The sequence below is a fragment of the Aulonocara stuartgranti genome (genome assembly GCF_965226115.1).
Source record: "Aulonocara stuartgranti genome assembly, chromosome: 3".
Lineage (NCBI taxonomy): Eukaryota > Metazoa > Chordata > Actinopteri > Cichliformes > Cichlidae > Aulonocara > Aulonocara stuartgranti.
Window position 1 is genome coordinate 66,507,050 of NC_138941.1, and position 20,307 is coordinate 66,527,356.

The window sequence follows — 20,307 nt, forward strand, 5'->3', positions numbered from 1 at the left end:
GTAGAAAACAAGATATTATTTCTTTCAAAGTGACAATTAAACCTTAACAACCTTTGTAATAATTTGTAATATCACAAGACACATCATAACAATTCTGTTTTTGCACATGTTCTACATCTTAATAGTTCACCAGCCTACTACTCCTTGATTCCTAAAGTTCTCTGTGGTTGTGTGTTTCGACCCTGCTGGACTTTCTCTCCTTTTGTCTCTGTGTTTTCTTCCAAAACCTTCTCTTCTGCCTTTTTTCTCTTCCTTTCAGATCACTGGTGTTCTTTATTTCTCCATCTTTCTGTTGGGTCTGTGTTTCCACAAACCCCGCTAATTCTAGAGACTTATTCATCATGAAGAAAACAAGACAGTCGATCGATCCATTACTTGCACAAGGGAGGCCTCGTCTGTGTCCAGCACGACAAAGAACCCCAAAATGGTGGCCTCCTCTCGCTGCCTTTTATTGACAAACTTCAAACAATAGTTTACAAAGCACCTCCCCTTGCAACCCCCCTTTGGTTACAAAGACAAGGCACTGTATGTAAATGTATACACTGAGTGTGTGTGTGTGTGTGTGTGTGTGTGTGTGTGTGTGTGTGTTATGTGAGAATGTGTGTGTGAGACCTCCTGCTGACCAAAGGGTCATAAACCCAGGAAGCTTACATCAAAAGAAACAGATCTTTCAGATAGGATGTATCTACAATAAAACCTCCCCCAGCACAGAGTGGCTGGAGAGGTGGTCAGAATCAAAGGAATGGCTTTGATCCTACTGCTTAAACTAAGACTGTACAAATTTAAGAAACACAATGGCAACATTCAACAATTAGACTTAACACTTTACTTTATGAGAAACTCTTTCTTCAGCTCAGGCTGGCTGTTAATTTTTTCTCTCTTTCTTTTTTGATCCTCCCTGTTCCTTCTCTTTCGTTCCTCTAAGGGCAGCTTCCCCTTTGCCATTCTAGCCTGAAATGTACCATTTTGTAATTACTATAACTTTTCTGAACCTTATGCTTTTTCACAGATTAAGGATGAATATTCACAACACAATTATGCATTAAGCAATAGAAATGCTATCCGGCCATTAAGTTTGATGTCATTAGCCATTTCCAGGTCCAAACTCCGCTGCAGATCCCAAAGTCAAAGGAACTCTGCGGCATCACTGAGAGTTACAAACTGTCTAAATTCCTTCATCTTTAATAAAATGATCAGTGTGTGGCTCTACCAGGTGTAACATCCAGGCATCCATGAAAACAGAATATATGAAATTTAACAGAGTTAAAGTTAGATTGCTTGTTTCCACCTGAACATGATACACCAGCTCTGCTACCACTTCCAACATAAATGGAGACAGAAAACTAAACAACAGTGACTATTGTCACGTTACTGAAGTTGGGCTAGCTGGTATGTAGTGATGTGCCACGTGATCGCTGGCGACACAGCTGTGTTAGCATAACATAAACACAGTGAAGCTGGAGGATGAATGCTAACTTTTTTCCACTTGATAAAAGTTAACGTGAGGGTTCCCGATGGTTAGGCTGACAGTGATCACTGGCTGTTTTTAGGGGCTTGTTCAGATGTAATAGAATACGATAAAAAGCATTAAAACATTTTAACAGCACAACAGGCTTAATAAACACAGAGTAGTTTGGGCCCGGAAGCAGGAAGCATCATCACTTAAAGATCAACTCTCGGGGCAGAGATAGCTCAGTTGATGTCACATGATCGGAAGGTTGGGCGTTCAAATCCAACGAGCAGAGGCTATCCTGGGTTGGTAGCTGCCCACTGCATCACTGAGTGAATGGGTTAAATGCAGAGGACTAAGCATTTTCCTACAGGATTAATACTGTATACATAAACAATGAGATTCAAGATAAGGCAAATTTGATAATATTTGACACATCTGTGAAGCAGAAATATCAGTAAAATGCACAGGAAGTAATATGTCTGAAATATTAATAAAAAATTACTTAATATAAACGGTGAACAGCAGACTTTTGTGACATTTGTCAACACCATTAGAAAAAGGGTCAACACCGTCAGACAAAAATCCTGATGGTGTGGACATTTGATGGTGTTGACAAAATACCCGACTTTTTCTCATAACACATGTTTTTCTGACAGAAGCCATCTTGTTTTTCATCAGTTGCTTATGGCCTCAACAATCTACCTAAATTAAGCTCTTTTTACAAGAAAAAATAATTAAATCTTGGATTAGATCGACTTTGGTGTTGACGCACTATGGTTGTGACACAGAGTTTTATCAGAAAGGTGTGCAATAAATGAAATAAAAACAAACAAATTATCACAGCAGTGACCTCATGGCATGTGTATCAAACAGGAAGTGCATCAAACAGGAAGTGGTAAAGGGGTCCTCAGAGTGTCACAATGATTTGAATTTTTTGTACTTTTGAAAAAATCTGACGGTGTTGACAAAAACTCTGAACACGATTTTAATCACTTAAAAAATATTTAAAAATAAATTTTCGATGTCATATTTTGATATTATATAAGGTATTGACTTAAATACTTAGTGACGGGAGCCATGATGTTTAATTTTACATTACTTTTAATTTTTTTTTATATTTTAATATTATCACACCTGCTTCTGGACAATGGACTTTTAAGGTACTGGTAATGTACCATTTAAAATAAATATATATTTATAAAAATGCAAAGCCATAGTTTTGTTGTATAAACATTGCCTTGGTTTGTCTTTTAGGCAGTTGGGTTAACACTTGTATGCATATTTTTAACCACAGAATTAGGTTTTATCTGCCAGACATGTTTTGTCCCTTATCTCAAGAATCACTGGAACACAAACACTTTCTCTGCTTGTGTTTATCACTGCCAGCGCAGAGAAATGAAGTAAACTTAATGCCATTCTGTGGAATTGTGCACAGGAAAGGAAGAAAAATAGTTTTCTAGCTGTCAGTTTATTTCTGTCATACTTTCACTGTGGTTCCTGATGAGCGTTCACTTTTTTTTAGTTTTTTTTTAGTTTTCTTAGTTTGCATCCATTGATCTCTTCATATGTTAACTATGAATGTTAAGCAGAATTAAAGTATATTTAAGTTGAACTTCAGTGAATTTTACTTGAGTAAATGTTACTGATAATCTTCACTCTTCTGAAAGGATGCTTTACATTGTTGCACAGTACTGCATTTAATAACTTTTTATATTCCTATAAATGGCTTGAATTTCTCACTGGATCACTACATCTAAAGCATCAAGTTCCCTTTACCTCGGAAATGAGACGTTCACCAAGTTCAAGCAGAAGTAAGTGAGAAGGTCAGAAAAAAATGAAACAATAAAACAGGCTTTGTTTGCTCCGTAGAACGGGAAACTCATTCGGATGTCATTAACAGTACAGCGCTGTGCCTGCATTGTGTAGGCACATTATGCACACCGCGGCGACACGTTCACGGAAGGAGGCGGCGCACGGCTCAGACACAGACGCAAACAGTACAAGCAAAAATGGCAGTCCCACAGGTTCACTACTGCGCATTGCACTAGTGCAGGCTGATGGATGGAAGTTTGATTGGAGGTAGATATCAGTCACGAGAGGCTGATGTAGTGTTGTGATTCGATAGTTCAGATTTCCTACTTCCTTTTCAAAGACAATGCATCTGAAAGCGCCAATCGCATAAGCGAGAGAAGTGCTTGTTTTCACGGGAAATAACTTTCAGTACCTAATTAATTAGTCAGGCTTTATACTGAGGCTCAGTCATTTACAGTAAATACCAGCGCCTTTGGACAAGTGTCGGATCATCAGCACTAACAGGAAATGTCTACATCTCTCTGCTGTTTCCTGTCTGTGGGGCTCCTCGTGTTTGTCTCTGCAGGTGAGATTCAAAAATTTAGAACCAAACTATTTCCCACTGAGGTAGAGAAAAGTAAAGGAAATCACTGTGGGTTTTCTATTGATTCGTGGAGTTCACGTCCGTTAATGTAATGCAGGTGTAACCAGTAGCGGTTTTAGATACGGGCGACACGGGCGGTTGCCCGGGGCGGCATCGTGGTGGGGGGCGGCATCACGGGCAAGAAAAAAAATAAATAAAAATTGCTCGTATTCATGCTGTCCATGAATCATGCCACATCATGCCAGCGCATATTGGGGATGGCATAGGCACCCATCGGTTTTCTATCGCACATTTGCTGGGAGTAAGGGCGCTCTCCGTTTGCGAGGTGCACCTGCTGCTTGCGGCGCAGAGAGGAGATGGCGGGGCGGCGGGGGATTCTCTGGCTGGCTGGAGCAGCATCTTATAACCAACTCGCAAAATTAAACAAAATAAAAACAAAACAACAAACACGAACACCAGACATCATGATACAGACTTATAATTTGCACCGATGTTTTTCTATCCGATTGTTCAGTCTGACGTCACTAGCCGTGTCTGGGTCTAAACTCCGCTGCAGGTCCATATATCAAACGATCACTGTGGCATTACTGAGAGTTGAAAAACTGTCTAAAGTCTTTCATCTTTAATAAAATGATCAGCGTTCTGCTCTACCAGGTGTAACAATTGAGTTTAACATCCAGGCATCCATGAAAACGGAATTTATGACATTTAACGGCGTTAGAAGTTAGCAGGGAGTTAGCTCGCTAGCTTCTATCTAAATACAATATAGCATGTCCTGACTGCGGGGTTTTGGAAACAAATTAAAACGTACAGCTCTGCTATCACTTCCAGCATAAATGAACACAGAAAACTAAACAGCAGTGACGTTTGTAGGGTTACTGAAGTTGGGCTAGCTGCTATATAATGATGTGCTACGTGACCGCTAGCGACACAGCTATGTTAGCATAATATAAACAAGCTAACTTTCTTTCCACTCGATAAAAGTTAACGTGAGTGTTCTCGGTGGTCAGAAACAAATGTAATTGCATGGCAGGATGCTGTAAAAGGACTGAGATAATCCATCCACAATACGAGGTTAGTCATTCATATACTGCTGCATGGGCTGGGCTGTAGTTACATCCAAAGGTTTTAAAAACTGAGCTTACATAAATGATTAGTGGTAATAAAAGCCGAGGGAGGTCAACAGGGATCACTGACTGTTTTAGGAGCTTTTTGAGATCAAATAGAAGAAAATACATAACATTAAACATGTTAACAACAGAAAAGCCATATTAAACGCAGACTACTTTAGACCCGGAAGTAGGATTCGTCGCGTCATCACTGAACAACCGGATACATGAAAAGTGATCGCGAGAGCCCTCGGTGCGCCTGCTCGCTGCTGAAGTCAAAGTAAACTTTATTGTCATCTCCGCTACATACAGTCCAGTATATAGAGAGACGACGAGGCTCCCAGTTACAGCAGTGCAAGTAAACGAACAATAAATATTTAAGAGTAAAAAAATTAATATACACTTTAGGACTCGGGGTAAAGGGATCAATAACAATTTAAAATGTATATTTTATATTTTGTTGATTTAAAGTCTCACACACAACCCGTTTTCAAAGTTTAAAAAAAGAGAAAAGAAGAGGAGTGTAGCGACTTCCACAATCGCTAGAGGGCGGGGGCTGAGCCTGCCTATTTGCCTGACGCGCTGTCAACTTAACGCAATAATGCGAGAGGTGGAATTGCTTGCTTGTTTATTAAAGTGCTTGAAAAGTTTACAGAGCAACGTGATCGGCTCACGTTTCAAACTCTTAAAACATCACAGGCTCTAATGCAACAAGGGGAAACTCGTTGTGCAGCGGTCAACAAAAACTACGGCTACCCAGCCCTCCTCTCTGTCAAAATCAAACCAGTGAAAGCAGTGTTGCCAACTCCTCAGTAAGGAAAATCGCTATTGGTTGTCCTAAAAGTCGCTAGAAGTCGCTAAATGACGTCTACGCCTAATTTGCATAATTGGTCATGCTAATCTAATTGTAACCCTAATTGTGTTGTTGGAGAGAGAAATAACATCGTGGAAGAGACATAAAGTGAGTAAAAAAACGTCCTAAATGCATTTAGAGTTTATTTAGAACTACAAATTAAATTTCTTTTAGCAATTATTGTTTTTTTAATGTCACAATTCCAACCCTGCTCCTTTGCCCGGGCTTGGACCGGCAAAAATGACCCGAAATAGGCACTCTGGTGGAGTTACTTTGTGTGTGTGTTTATAAGTAGTTTTAAACCTTGTGATCCACAAAACAGCATAAGAGTAAAAGAGTAAAAGAAGAACTGACAGCACCCGCTGCTTGTTGAGAGTAAAAGCGATACGCGCTTTCACGTCTTTTTTAGCGACTGTTTTTTAGAAAAAAAAAGTCGCTAAGGGGTCTGAAAGCTTGCTAAATATAGTTGGCAACACTGAGTGAAAGACAGACTTACAACGCCCTCTTAATGTCACCGGTGTGACAAAAATAAAGAAGTGTGTTGTGCAGGGCTGCCTGCTGCACTGCAACATGTGACATTTATGCTGCACTTTAATGTTGATAACATGTCGTTAATTTGACTGTTGATTTTGATTATTTAGTTTATTTTATTTTATTTTAGACACTTCTTCCATGTTAAAAGCCCCGCGAGCGCACAGGCACAGCAAGTGTAGGGGAGGGGCTGGTGGCTGCCAGTAATAAAAATGAACGAATGGGCAGGTTTCACTCCTTGTACGGCCATCGGTCAACGGCTGTACCTAGCCATCTCTCTCTCTGTCATACATGTGTGTGTGTGTATATATATATATGTTTTATTCAGGATCGCTGGCCCTAATCTTAAACTCAGAGGCTGGTGAACCCTGACTATGACATAATCAGGGTTGATAGGTTATGTTTAGGATAAAACATAACCTATCAAAGTTCTAAACTATATATGTGTATATGTAGGCTACATGTATGCGTACATCCACGCTCACACTATGATAGTAAACAGTAGACCGACAGTAATAATAATGGATACTTTATTGATCCCCATGGGGAAATTACTTGTTTTTCTCTGCATTTGACCCATTCACTCAGTGAAGCAGTGGGCAGCCCACTAAGCAGGCGCCCAGGGAGCAGTGTGTAGGGACGGTACCTTGCTCAGGGGTACCTCAGGGTAGCCGTTAAGTGGATTCGAACCGCCGACCTTCCGATCATGGGGCGACCACTTTACCTACTGAGCTATCCCTGCCCTAGTAGACACTGATGTGAGTTATTCAATATTTTGCACAATATTAATTGGAAGAGCTATATTGTTACGAGATATCTAGATAGACATAGATATATATGCGGTACAGTTTGCCCGTGGGCCACTCATGCTTGTCCTGTTGTTGGTCCTTCACTGAGCTGCAGATAAAGGTAAACTTATAACATACAAATAGCTGAAGTGAAACCGGTGTTTAAAACAATGAAATGTTTCTCTGTGAAATCTGCTGTTTCACCCTCCCTGTTTGGACCCATTTGTCAAACAATCTGCATTCATCCACTGCACAGTTTCATCCACGTCAATCATTGTGCACTTGGGATTTGGTAGCACTGTATAGGAACAAATTTGCAGAGACTGGGAACACTTTTCTGTAGGCTCATCATAAGCAAATCCCAAACAGTAACAAACATGGTTAAATTAAGCAGAAAGATGTCAGGTGTCTCACCGATGTCATTTGCCAAAGCTGCAGTTGAAAGTTAATTAGGCTTTGGGTCTCCTGCAGTCAGAAAGCTTTGCTGTGGAGGGGTCTTTGAAAAAATGACGTGCATAGTTTAGTGGCTTTGAAACTGATTATGCAGAACTGAGTCAGGGTCACTTCCTTTCCTGTGTGGAGATTTGTAGATGTAGACAAACACAAGAACACACTGTATGATGCTGCACACGAAATCAGAAAAGTCTGCTATCAAAGCTTAGAGATCTACTATTTTTGTTGTTTGTTTGTTTTGACAGCATTTTTTGTATTTTGGGATTTTTTTTTCATGCTAAATATTAAAGTCACAGTGCTAAGAGAAAGGAATGTTAAAATAGTTTGTAATTTTTCTATAAAACATTATATTGACAGAGTGAGTAAATCAGAAATACACTAAGAGGCTTCATAAGAGATTTGGTTCCTGAATTTTTCATTCTCTGACTGTTGTATTTATTTTGTTTCACAAATTACACTGTGAGCAGGTGTTTATGTTTGTACTCATCACACTCAGCGCACAGTGAACAGTTGTACTTTGACCTATAACCTCTCTGCTTTGTATTGTTTCCTCTGACAGACCAGAAAACCATCACAGCTGAGTCTGGACAGAATGTCACTCTGCCATGTCGAGCTCGAAACAACAGCAAGATCCTAACTGTAGAGTGGCACCGACCTGACCTGCAGCCAAAATATGTTCTTTTATTTCGGGATGGAAACATTGATCCAGACAACCAGCATCAATCTTTTAAGAACCGGGTGGATCTGCAGGACAGAAAGATGAAGGATGGAAACGTGTCTTTGATTCTGAAGAATGTGACGATTAATGACACTGGAACATACGAGTGTCAAGTCTTCCTGGAAGAAACACGCTCCTTGCAGTCCATCACAAACATCCCCCTGAAAGTTGATCCTCCAGGTGAGTGAGTAGAGTTGAGTGTGTGTGTGATCAGAGGTGAAGCTGCTTCCTGGTTGTTGATGTTTGTTTCTAAAGATGTTGTTGATGAGACTTTGTAGAAAGCAGCTGGTCTGAGTGATGTGATCAGAGTGCAGTAGATAATGTCTGACAGCAGTTTGAAGAGGAAATGGATTCTGTTCTGTTCTTCACTCATCACCTACCTCAGTGTTTCCCAACCACTGTGCTGCGGCACACAGGTTTGTCGTGGAAGATGATCTGGTTCCACCTGGTTGGTACTCTAAGCAAATGGCGTGACTGGCAGAACAATTACATTCTCTTCCACTAGAGGGCAATGCAACCTGCTCTGATTAAATGTGTCGCCAACTGCCAGTAAAACAGAAGACAGAGGAAATTACATAATTGTCATGCTGTGAGTGTGACAATGCAGCACATAAAAGCAATAAATATTTGAAAAGAAACATGTGTCAATCTTACCTGGATCCTGGAGAAAATCCCATCACAGATGAAGGCCCTAGCACGAGATGTGGTCAGAAGAAAGCAATTTAAACAAAAGAAAAGGTATCCTGGGGACAAGTCAAGCCACTTCTGCTATGCCTGGTGTGCAGGGAAAGAATTATCAACATGCTTTTCGTGACATTTTTGTTTGGTGGTGTGCCGTGTGATTTTTCTAATGTGAAATATGCGCCGTGGCTCCAAAACGTTGGGAAACACTGATCTACCTGACAGCTAACATCTCACACCTGTTTCTCACCTGCAGGTCAGCGAGGAGGATCTGTTGGACTGAAAGGCAGTGTGCTAGTTTTAGGTCTGCTTTTTGTTGTTGCTTTTGCTTTTGCATTTTAGAGAATAACAGCGACAGGATCCGTACCAGCCTCCTGCTGAACCACAACAGCTTTGAAACCTCTCAGAACTTTTTCCATCTGAACTCTGACCCATGAATTGATGATGAACATCGAACACGTCCAGAGTTGCTTTGATGTCAAATTTCTCTGACTATCATCAAACCTGTTCAGACTGTGCCAGTCTCTGTGCTGTCTGTCAGAGACTCTGTGAACTACATTGTTTGTTCATCTTCAGTTTCCATAGGATTTGTTTACAATAAGAAGGAACTTTGTAAATCAATCAATGAATTCACTGTACAATACAAAATCATTATCCTAATAGTATAGTAGCTTGTAGGTTTTCCGTTCCTCTCAGCCTCCAATTTGTTGTTCTTTATACAACCTGAATTCCAGAAAAGTTGTGATGTTTCATAAATTTGAACAACACGAAAGCTAAGACTTTCACTTGATATGAGCCAATAACTTATTCACAACAGAACGTAATTAACATAAATGTTTAAACTGAGAAATTTTAAAACTATGAATGCTAAAAGTGCTATAAAGGTTTTAGAGCAACAGAACATAATTAACATTAGAAATGTTCGTCTTGTAATCGGAAGGTTGCCGGTTCGAGCCCAGGCTTGGACAGTCTCGGTCGTTGTGTCCTTGGGCAAGACACTTCACCCGTTGCCTACTGGTGGTGGTCAGAGGACCCGGTGGCGCCAGTGTCCGGCAGCCTCGCCTCTGTCAGTGCGCCCCAGGGTGGCTGTGGCCACAATGTAGCTTGCCATCATCAGTGTGTGAATGTGTGTGTGAATGGGTGGATGACTGGATATGTAAAGCGCTTTGGGGTCCTTAGGGACTAGTAAAGCGCTATATAAATACAGGCCATTTACCATCTGCTACCCTTCAGATGATGTTTAGTTCAGGGAAGGCCGTTTGTATTTGCCAATCTTTCACCTATAGAGAACATTACAGACGCATAATTAATTAAATGCACAAACTCTTCGGCAAATGAAAGCCTATATAAGGCAAGAATTGGACTGAATTTCCAAACCAAAACTCCAGAAAGTCATAACTTCAATGCTCAGACATCTTCACACTGGTTTGGAAAGAAGAGGAGATGCTACACAAACAGGCCCCTGTTTCAACTACTCTGAGACCTGGAGCAAGCATCTGATTTGAAATGAGCTCATTTAGTGCCTGAAAGTATAAAATCTCAGATTAAACATTCATGTTATCAAAGTCAGCTTTATTGGCAAAAACCATATGCTCAGAGCACACAGAGGAATTTCAAATTGCAATGCTCCCACAGCCCCCAGCCCTCAAGATAAAAAGATAGAAATACAACAATCTTATGTACAACACAATGCAATATAATACAAAACAATCTTACATAAACAAAAGTGTCCAACACAATCAGAGTGCTATTCATGTTCTGTTGTGAATGAAATATTGGCTCATGCTTTTTGAAAGTCTTAGTTTTCATTTTGTTCAAATTAAATTAATTAATTATTAAATTACTTCTCTGGAATTCAATGTATTTTTGGTTTTTACATTCAAATATGAATAAACTTTTTTTATCTGTAATTGTATGTTTTTATAAGAAGTCATATTTTGCTAATAAAGAACTGTTATTTGTCCAAACCTGTTGTTGTGCTGTGAGCACATGGATGATCTTGAAAAGAAAACATTTGCAGTTGAATTAGAAAATGAGGAGTACTTGATAATTAACAAGGGTCAAAGAATCTGAAAATGGGATTCAAAGCTTTCTTCTTCTTCTTTTTTTTTTTCTCCGTTTCTGGTGATTATTGGACAGGGCAGGGTTTTAGCTCAGAGGTCGGTAACCTGCCCTCTTCTAGCTGTGGCTGCCGGAAGCTTTCAGGGTAAAAGAAATAAAACAAAACTAAGACAATTTTAAACAAACTATTTTTATATTTATTTATTCTATACGCAGTTTTATTAAATGTATTAATAAAACAAAAATTGCAAATATCCACCCTGTCTACCACACCTCTCGCTCTCCCGTGTTTTCCCTGCCAGTGGCTAATAATGAGAGAGCTCCAGCAAGCTAACCGTGGATTAATCCGAAGAACAAAACTCTTGGGGGAAACTGGTGTGTAATTCTCTGTTTGGACTGATTCATTTGCTTTCACCACTTATTATGCTGACTTGCCCGATGTTTAATAACATTTTTTTAATTGTAGTGTCGCGAGACGTTTCCAAGTTTGCTGAAAAGCACCAAGCTGGAGACGAAAAAAAAAAAAAAGAGGGACTGGAACTGCTAAGCAGACCAAATGCTTTTTTTAGACCTTGTTCAATAAAAATGCAATTATTGCTGCTAGTTTTCTGGTAGCCCATGAGATAGTAAGACACAACATCCATTCACCGATGGAGACTACATAAAAACATAAACAATTCATAAAATTATCAGTGCACCTACTCTCACATCAAATCTTTTGCTGCAAGACAAAGTCTGGTGGCTGTCAAAGGGAGAGGGGCTAAAACAATTTGCTGCGAGTGTGAAACATGTGAAAACTTGCGCTTCACCTACCCAACTGGAAACCGCAGATTGGCTTGAAAAGTTGCACTTCGTGGTAGATATAAGATGACCATCGCATCACCATAACAAGCAGAATGAACAAAAGGAAAAATGGTCCTCAGGATGTTTTGGTGTTCAAGCGCAAAATCACTTTTGAGACTACAGAAAGATACATTCTCTCTTTTCCCTTCCCAAGAGAGCTCAGAGCAAGCAATCACATAAAATGTGAGCATTTGCAATATGCAATCATAGTAATGTAAACTGCACTTGGGAAAAGATTCAGTGAAATCAGAAAGGTGAAAGAAAAAGAAACATTATCCTTTCCTGGTGATGGACCCATCACAGTGAACATATCCGTATTTACAGGAGCAAAACTGGGTGATCTTGAAATTGAACCTGCCGACATAGCTGATAAAGACATATTCAAGTTTTGTTTTTTTTAAATGACAGATGATCTGGAAGATCTGGCCCATCAGAGGCTGCTGTGTTTTATTTATTGGAAAACTGAGATGACGTGAGATAGATTGTATTTGATTAATTTTCCACGAGATGTGAACTCAAACCTGAAAATTGGTTGTTGTTTTTTTAAGTAAAACTGTGTTTTTTCTCCGCTTTAAAGTGTTTGTTATACAGTTCCTAAAAAGTATAAAAGGTCTTATTATTATTATTCATGTATTAAGTATATTATAACACCTCACAGAAATACAAACTTGGACCACTGTGAGCAACATCAGACGTGTGCACTGTGGTCACGCCAGCATTGAATCCATCCAAGTTACATGGTTTATTAAAATGACAACATTTACATGTATGTTAGAATACTTTTAATTAACTGCTTTAGCCCACTTACAATAAAAATGTAAAAAAAAATCTGACATCTGAAATGACCTGTGTAGTATGTTAACACTATTGGAAGTAAAAATAACTTGAACTCCAATTTTGAAAACACAACTTTCTTTTTACTTACAAAGCTCTGACTTGTATTATGAGTCTGTGGTCTGGGAGAGAGTGTCTGCAAAATACAGCATATAATGACCAATGTTGGGCAATTAATTATATAGTTACTTCTTCAAAAAATAACTCAGTTTGACAAACAACAAAGTTTTTTGCAGCTATTTTTTTTAAATGCAGCCAAGGTGTTTTTAAATAAACATTTCAAACTATTTACAGAACAATCAGCTGTTCTGCATCAAATCTGATGCCACACAAATTATTTGTGCCACTCCAAAAAATAATTTCTGTCCACTATGAGATAAAGGAGAACAACAGCCTGATACCTGCAGGCATGACAGCAGGAGATGTGTCACTCCTGTAACACCTGTAACATTCAGCAGTCGCCTCATTGTCCTGACACACAACAAAACTATTGACTACACTACACGTCGCAAATCTCTCACATCTCAAAACACTGCCGTCACTCCTAAAACTTCCCCCCGTTTCTTTACAACTTGCCATATCCTTTTTTGATTGGTCGACATGGCACTTTTTTTCGACCAATAGGAAAGGGTGGGGGTGTTTTTGGTTTTGTTTTTGCTCACAGGCGGAGAGCGCTTTCGAGACTTTTTTCTTATAGAACGTTTCTTCCCGCAGTAAATGTAAACAACGACAGTATTCAGGAAGAAAACCAAACATTACAGATATTTTTTATCATAACTCTGGTTTTACGTGGCCTATCAACATAATTTAAAAACTGGTATAAAGTCCACACTTTTTCCGTCATTTGTTCCGTCTGTCCTGCTCAGATCTCCAATGGTTGTAAACGTTGGCTTCGCTCCACGTCAGCCACGTCGCTTTGCTAGCTAAAACACTGGTGTCGGCACATGAGGAGGCTGTCATAGCCTGTCAACGACGTCGATTAGCTGCGTATATACGAATGTGAATCGCATTATTGGCTGGACTATGGGATAAGGTGGCATCGTTCTAATCCCATACGGGAGCAGCCAGTCACTGACTAACACTGCAAAACAGAATTGTTAAAGTTTTAATTTTAATTTCAATTCAGGTTAGTTTTTTTTTGTGCGCAGAGACCGTGCGCAGCTTAGAGGGAACATTGCTCTAGTGTCCGTATATAAACATGTGTGAGGATGGTGTTAATGTAAAATGTGAATCACAGTGTTCCAGTCTTAAGACTTGACGAATGAAAAACAAGATACTGCAGAGTATTTTTTTTATACTAAGTAAAACTTCAGGTCCCCACCACTATATTTAAACCAATAGAAAGCTGGTGCTCAGAGGAAGAGGGCGGTCTTTACTTGGTGTCGGTGACAGAAATGAAAAAAAGCTCAAATGAGTGAGAAGGACGATGAAGGAAACATCTGTGCTGTGTCTGCTCTGTAAGTAGAATCTCTGTGTTTGTTTGAATTCTTGTACTTTGACTGTCTGCTCTCCTGATAACTGATGATGGAGGAGAAGACATGAAAAACAAATCAGGCTGAATTCAAGTTCAAACACCACGAGGACCAACTGCAGGTCTGAACTGACTCTTTATCTTTGCTCAGGAGTCGAGGAAACACAGCAGGCAGTGAAAAGATCAAATCATTCACTCATTATATCAACACAGCTGCACAGTGGACACATGACTTTACTGTGGTATTTAAATACAGTGGATACTTTGATTACACTCTGAGTTTACACAGTGTACATAAAAATATGATCACTGTAAGAGCTGCTTTCTAGATGAAAACTTCAGACTGGTGGAGAATCAAGAGTTTTGTTTAATTTTATTTCAGTAATAACCTTAAAGAAGTTCCTTCAGAAAATGTGGCGGAAAATGTTTGAGGTTAAATGGTGATTCGATACAGGCAGGATGTGAAACTGCTGACCAGTCCACATTAACTCTCCCACAGTGGCAGCTGGGATACAGTGTAGCTCTATTGTCAGTCTGAACTTTATTTTAACCTATTCCTGATATCGAACAGAAAATGAGAATATCAGAAAATGATATATCAGAGAGAGATGAGTTTGTGTGTTTGTGTGGAGTTGTTCTTTATGTTCACCTCAAATCAACCTGAGTGTCATTTCTCTTTAGTTCTGATCTCACTGCTGAGCTGCACAACAAACCAAGGTCAGTAACCTTCTTCTGCCACAGTTTAAACCTGAGAAATGCTCACTAATATGACCTGATGGGGTTCATGTTTCAGAATTAAGTAAAACACCTTTGTGTCAGGCAAAAGCAACCAAGCAACAATTGTTTTTTTGTTTTTTTTCATTGTAACCCTCACAGCTCGTCTGACTGTGAGTCCCAGCAGCTCTCAGTTCTTTGAATATAACATTGTGTCTCTGAGCTGTGAGGAGGACGACAGCTCTGCTGGATGGACTCTGAGGAGAAACACAAGCACACGACAGAGGACTCAGTGTGGAACAAATGGATTTGGGCAACTAGCTGGTCGCTCCTGTAAAATCACACTTTTCCTGTCAGACAGTGGAGTTTACTGGTGTGAGTCCAGAGAGGGTCCCATCAGTAACATGGTTAACCTGACAGTCACTGGTAAGCTGAGTGTGTGGAGTTAGTGTTGATGAAGCTGTGTGTAAATGGATGAAATGCTGTAGTTTGTCTCTGTGTTGAGGTGGATCAGTGATCCTGCAGAGTCCTGTCCTCCCTGTGATGGAGGGAGATGACGTCACTCTGCTCTGTAAAAAGAAGAACTCCTCCAACCTCCCAGCTGCTTTCTATAAAGATGGCATCTTCATTGGGAATGAGTCAACAGGTCACATGACCATCCAGCATGTTTCCAGGTCTGATGAAGGCCTCTACAAGTGTGACATCAGCGGTCATGGAGAGTCTCCATCCAGCTGGATCACTGTCACAGGTGACACACTCACCTGTCTGTGTTTCTGCAGCTTTCAACATTCACAATGTGACGACAACTTAATGACTGTGTTTGCTTTATTTTAGACAAACACACCACATCTGTTCTCACTGTGCTGTTGTCTGTTGGATCAGTCTGTGTTGTGGTTCTACTGGTGTTACTGGTTCTGCTGCTGAGATGGCGTGCTCATAGGAAACCTGAAGGTGAGACCTAGACTTCTGGATTTTACATAAATAAAGTTCTGCTGAATAAGCTACACAGCTATTGTGATTAGATGTTTTTATATTGACTCTCACTCCCAATGGAAGTAACTCCAAGCTGTTACACAGTAATGAAAACACATGTTCTTTTTTCTATTTCTTATTCTCTTCATTTACCCCTAACTAATTTCGGGTTAAATGTTGTTGTTTTTTTTTCAGCTGAAAATCCTGAAGAAGTCCAAGAAAACCAAGTCACATACACTGAGGTCATTTTATCAAATCGTCTGCAAAAACCAGTAAAATCAGAAAGAGGTACATTTTCTTTTATTAAGATTTGTGGTTGGGGGCTGGGTTGTGGTCCATAAAATTAGAACACTTAATGGAAGTGTAGACATTTAGAATTACGTAATCAAAAAATATATATAATTAAATAAATAAATAAATAAACATAAATTATAGGTTCAGCCAAAGAGTACCTTTGAAGAAGAAGAATACCTATGTAGGTGAACACAGAGGGCTTTCTTCCAAAGAGCCTATCAGCAGCTTAAACAGGAAATAAGTGACCAGTCACGTTATTGCATGGAATGGAAAGTTTCAGCTACTCCTTACTTAATGTGGGTCAATTGTTTTTTTGTTTTATTTTCCATTATTATGCGTTCATGTTAATTTAATAGACTACATGCAATAGACAGATTAACTATGGCATCACCTGCAGGTTTCTGGGCCTGACATTTTGAAGCTTCAACGTTAGTTCTCTCAACAAAACTCAAAAATTTAACACCTCCACCTTGGCCATCTGTCTTTTTGTTAGTACCCCCATCTCCAAACCACACATCCTATCACACATCAGATGTATTATTTGTCATATAATGACATTAAAAATGGTCCCAAGGGCACCAACAGAACAAACACTGTGTAGAGATCCAGTTCAAGGACTCCAATTAGCTGAGGTGAAGCCTAGCATACAGCTAATAACAGTTTCTCCATCCACCTGTAAGTCAAAGAGGCCACGCCCCTATGAATGCAAACTTTAAGTTTTAATACAGTTTAAACAGGTGAGTTTTTTTTTTTTTTTTTTAAATCTACTTAAGGAGTCCTGATACCAGAGATTTTGTAGGTGGTACTAATACCAGTGGAATTACTTTAGTCTCAACACAGAAAAACAAAATGATCATCCAACGTATTTAAACATAAACTCCTTTTTAAAAAAAAAAAAAAAAAAAAGAGCTGTTTTAACACTAACAAGGTGGCTGTTCATTTATTTAAAATTTTAACAATATATTTTGTTCCGGGACAAAACTGAAATGTTAAGATGTTTGCTGAGTGGCCAACTTATGTTACAGTTACATTGTTAGAGTTACATTACCATACCATATGAATTTTTTTTTTAGTCACTGAAAAAAAATTACCCTTTCGCAAAGCTCTGGTTCTCTCAAACAAACTAATAATGAGATTTCAGGAAAATGTGAGAAGGATAATTTTACTGTGAACTGAAACTTACTGAACTTATTTTTGGATGCCAGTCCTTTATGTGCTTCACTAAACTGGAAGTATTTTCTTACAGTAACATTGTTTGCATTTCCTTTTTGCAAAACAGTTATCACCCTTTGGTCCTTCCCTTTAAATGTGAAGTACTTCCCGTCTCTGTCTTTCCTGTCAGTGAGTTGGAGCAAAGCTAACGCAGCAGCTGTACCAATCAATATCTCCCACGTTGCAGCAGTCACAGGTCTGCCTCACATAGGCCAGATGTCGGATGTGTTGTGAATTCTGCCAGTGTCATAACTAAGCAGTAAATTTAGAAGCAGCTCAGATTAATCCCAGATGTGTCTGGGTTTGGTACACACAATATACATACACAGTTGTTTCTCTAATACACAAAGGACTAAAAGACCAACAACTTCCCATTTCTGTAAAATTCTGTCTAAAAAACCCTCAGCAGCAACTTCCTGTTATTGATTCCAGATGACTGTTCTCTGAGGTCGTGACATTTCTCACCACAGTCTTGTCTGGTTTGTGTAACAATTGTTTTGTATTTGAGAGCAGGTTTCATTTGTGCCCTGTGGAGAAATTTTGGTTAGAACTGAAAGAAATTGACATCTGCTTTCTTTCTTTTTTCACACAAACATCCCCAGTTTCATGTGGTAACCACAGTTTCACAGCAGAGGGGATGTTTTTTATTTTGTTTTTAAAAGGAAAAAGCTTGAAAAGTTGTTGCTATTTATAAAAAATTCCTTATTAATCTCTACATAAACAAAAGTAGTATGGTTATGTTATGTTTTTGTCCCTTTATTCATTTCTTTGTTTTATTGTGCAGAGAATGATCCAGCTGCACTCGATACAACACAAGATGTCACTGCTGGGCAGAGAATAAAAGGTACAGCTGCTCTGTACCTTTGTACAGAGTTATTCTAACCACATCATGACTTAAGCACAGAATATCTCCTTTCTGTCAGAGAGAAAACTGTAATGTTGTTTGAACTGTGTTTGTGTTCAGACTTTAAACCAGAGCCAGACGTCGTCTACTCTTCAGTGAAGTAGTCCACCAGTCCAACCACTGACGTCCAGCTCCTGGTCTCTAACTGGTCCGTTCCCTCTTCCTGTCGTTCTCACTGAATTAGACCTGCATGCTCACAATGTATTTTTAACTTGAGTTTTCAAATTTTATCCTCTACTAATATATTTCATGTCCTTGACTGTTCTTATGTTTAATTTATTCATGTTTGATGGCGTTTGTTCTCATTCTTATCACACTCATTTAGTTACTCTTCAGCAGTAATATTGTCATGTGTTTTCTCATGTTTGCTTGGAAAAGATATCAAATGGAAAATTTGACTTATTTGTTTGTGGCTAACTGATATGTCCTTCTTTCAATCATTCAGTGGCTGAAAACAGAACAGCTTCATTCCAGGATGTGCATGTTTGAGACTAAAGGACTGGCATTTTTATATCACCCAAAAACCAAAGAGCAAAGGGATTTGTGTCTCCTTCTGAGACTGAACTGGGGATGTATTTGTTAGAGAATGGTGTAAACCAGGGGTGGGGGAACTCCAGGCCTCAAGGGCCGGTGTCCTGCAGGTTTTAGATGTGTCCCTGATCCAACTCAGCTGATTTAAATGGCTAAATCACCTCCTCAACATGTCTTGAAGTTCTCCAGATGCCTGAACTAATCATTTGATTCAGGTGTGTTGACCCAGGGCAAAGCTTTGGAGTTTTCTACCCCTGGTGTAAACTACAACACAATGAAGTCACTTTAAAAAAAAAAAGAAAAAAAAAAACATTAAGAAGATCTCATGTTCTTACCTCCTCAGCAAAGAGCTGAAAGTGTTTGGTGTCCGATAATTTACACGCATGATCAGTCAGGCTGATTCATGTGTCCCAGCTCTTGGGCTAAACTACTCTGAAGCCTAACATAGCCAAAACATCCATTTAGTACGGTGGCCCTGAAGTGCAAATCACACCAACAAATTGCTAAACACAACAACAAATTAGAGTCTGCAGCTATCTACTGTTAAGTCCAAGTATTACAGTTATACAGATATAATTTAAAGACAAAATGTTTTCATCTTTCACTTTAGAGAAATAAAACAGGAACTGAGCAGGTTTGACTTGTTTGTTCTAGGGATGGACCGATCGGATACAGTATTGGTATCGATCCTGACCTAAATTACTTTATTGGATATCGAGGAGAAATAAAAAATGTAACCCGATCCATTAAATGTCACAAAAGCACCTCATAAAACTTGCAACATGGCGTAACCCAGGTTGTGACCTTAGCATGAAGGAGCAGTATGCTTCACACAGTAGAGTAGCTGTTGTGTATGAGGCCTGTCGACATTGTAGAGTTGCTTCACACTGAAAGCATCTGGAGCCAAACCGGCATTTCATCTCTGAGCTATCGCAGAGAAGTAAAGCAAGTGAGTCAGTTCATTTTTGAATGTTTGCAAAGCGATCTTGCATTAAGCTTAACAACCGATATATGGAGCTCGGACGTCTGTGCGTTGTCACTGCTAAGTCTGACCATACAAAAGATAGACTCAAGTTTTACTTTAAAAAACAAACAAAACTTTCATACTTGTGTTAAGGTTTGTATGGAAATGACATAACATTCAGCATCAGGTTAAATGTGATAGAAACAGCTTACTGACATTCATCTTGATAACAGATGAGTGTCATGAAGCCATGTTTGCTTTCATTTGCACTTATTTCCACTCTGGATGTCTCTTTACATGTAGCTTCAAGTATGAAAGGGTCCATTTTAAGTTGTGGAATATAAAGATTATTTTGTCCTGATATTGCACTTCTTTTTTCAGAACAAAAGAGCTTTTGAAATCTGCATAAAATTGCATTTTAAATTATTTTTGAATATTAGTTTAAGTGGGGATAGGTTAATTGGATAACCCAAATTGTCACTAGGTGTGAATATGCGAATGAAAGTGAGTGCGAATGGTTGTCTGT

General features: G+C 39.2%; 2 protein-coding genes across 3 annotated transcripts in view; both read left to right on the forward strand.

Moving 5' to 3' along the window:
* The window catches only part of LOC309695918 (uncharacterized protein), a 98,289-nt gene extending 79,855 nt beyond the window's left edge, over positions 1 to 18,434 (forward strand). Inside the window, exons 1-6 of one of the 2 annotated variants that reach the window (XM_082516926.1) lie at positions 14,871 to 14,907; positions 15,067 to 15,652; positions 15,739 to 15,855; positions 16,072 to 16,164; positions 18,167 to 18,226; positions 18,347 to 18,434. In XM_082516926.1, coding sequence (XP_082373052.1) covers positions 15,448 to 15,652; positions 15,739 to 15,855; positions 16,072 to 16,164; positions 18,167 to 18,226; positions 18,347 to 18,390 — 519 coding nt within the window. In that variant the 5' untranslated portion in view covers positions 14,871 to 14,907; positions 15,067 to 15,447 and the 3' untranslated portion in view covers positions 18,391 to 18,434. Of the gene's footprint in view, positions 1 to 14,870; positions 14,908 to 15,066; positions 15,653 to 15,738; positions 15,856 to 16,071; positions 16,165 to 18,166; positions 18,227 to 18,346 lie in introns of those variants that run through there. The other variant, XM_082516927.1, reaches the window with a different exon arrangement.
* LOC309695998 (ICOS ligand-like) lies at positions 3,432 to 10,932 on the forward strand. Its single transcript, XM_082517026.1, has 3 exons — positions 3,432 to 3,830; positions 8,142 to 8,480; positions 9,238 to 10,932. Exons 1-3 carry the CDS (start codon positions 3,773 to 3,775, stop codon positions 9,321 to 9,323), a joined length of 483 nt encoding a protein of 160 aa, XP_082373152.1. The 5' UTR covers positions 3,432 to 3,772; the 3' UTR covers positions 9,324 to 10,932.
* Positions 18,435 to 20,307: the final 1,873 nt, after the last annotated feature.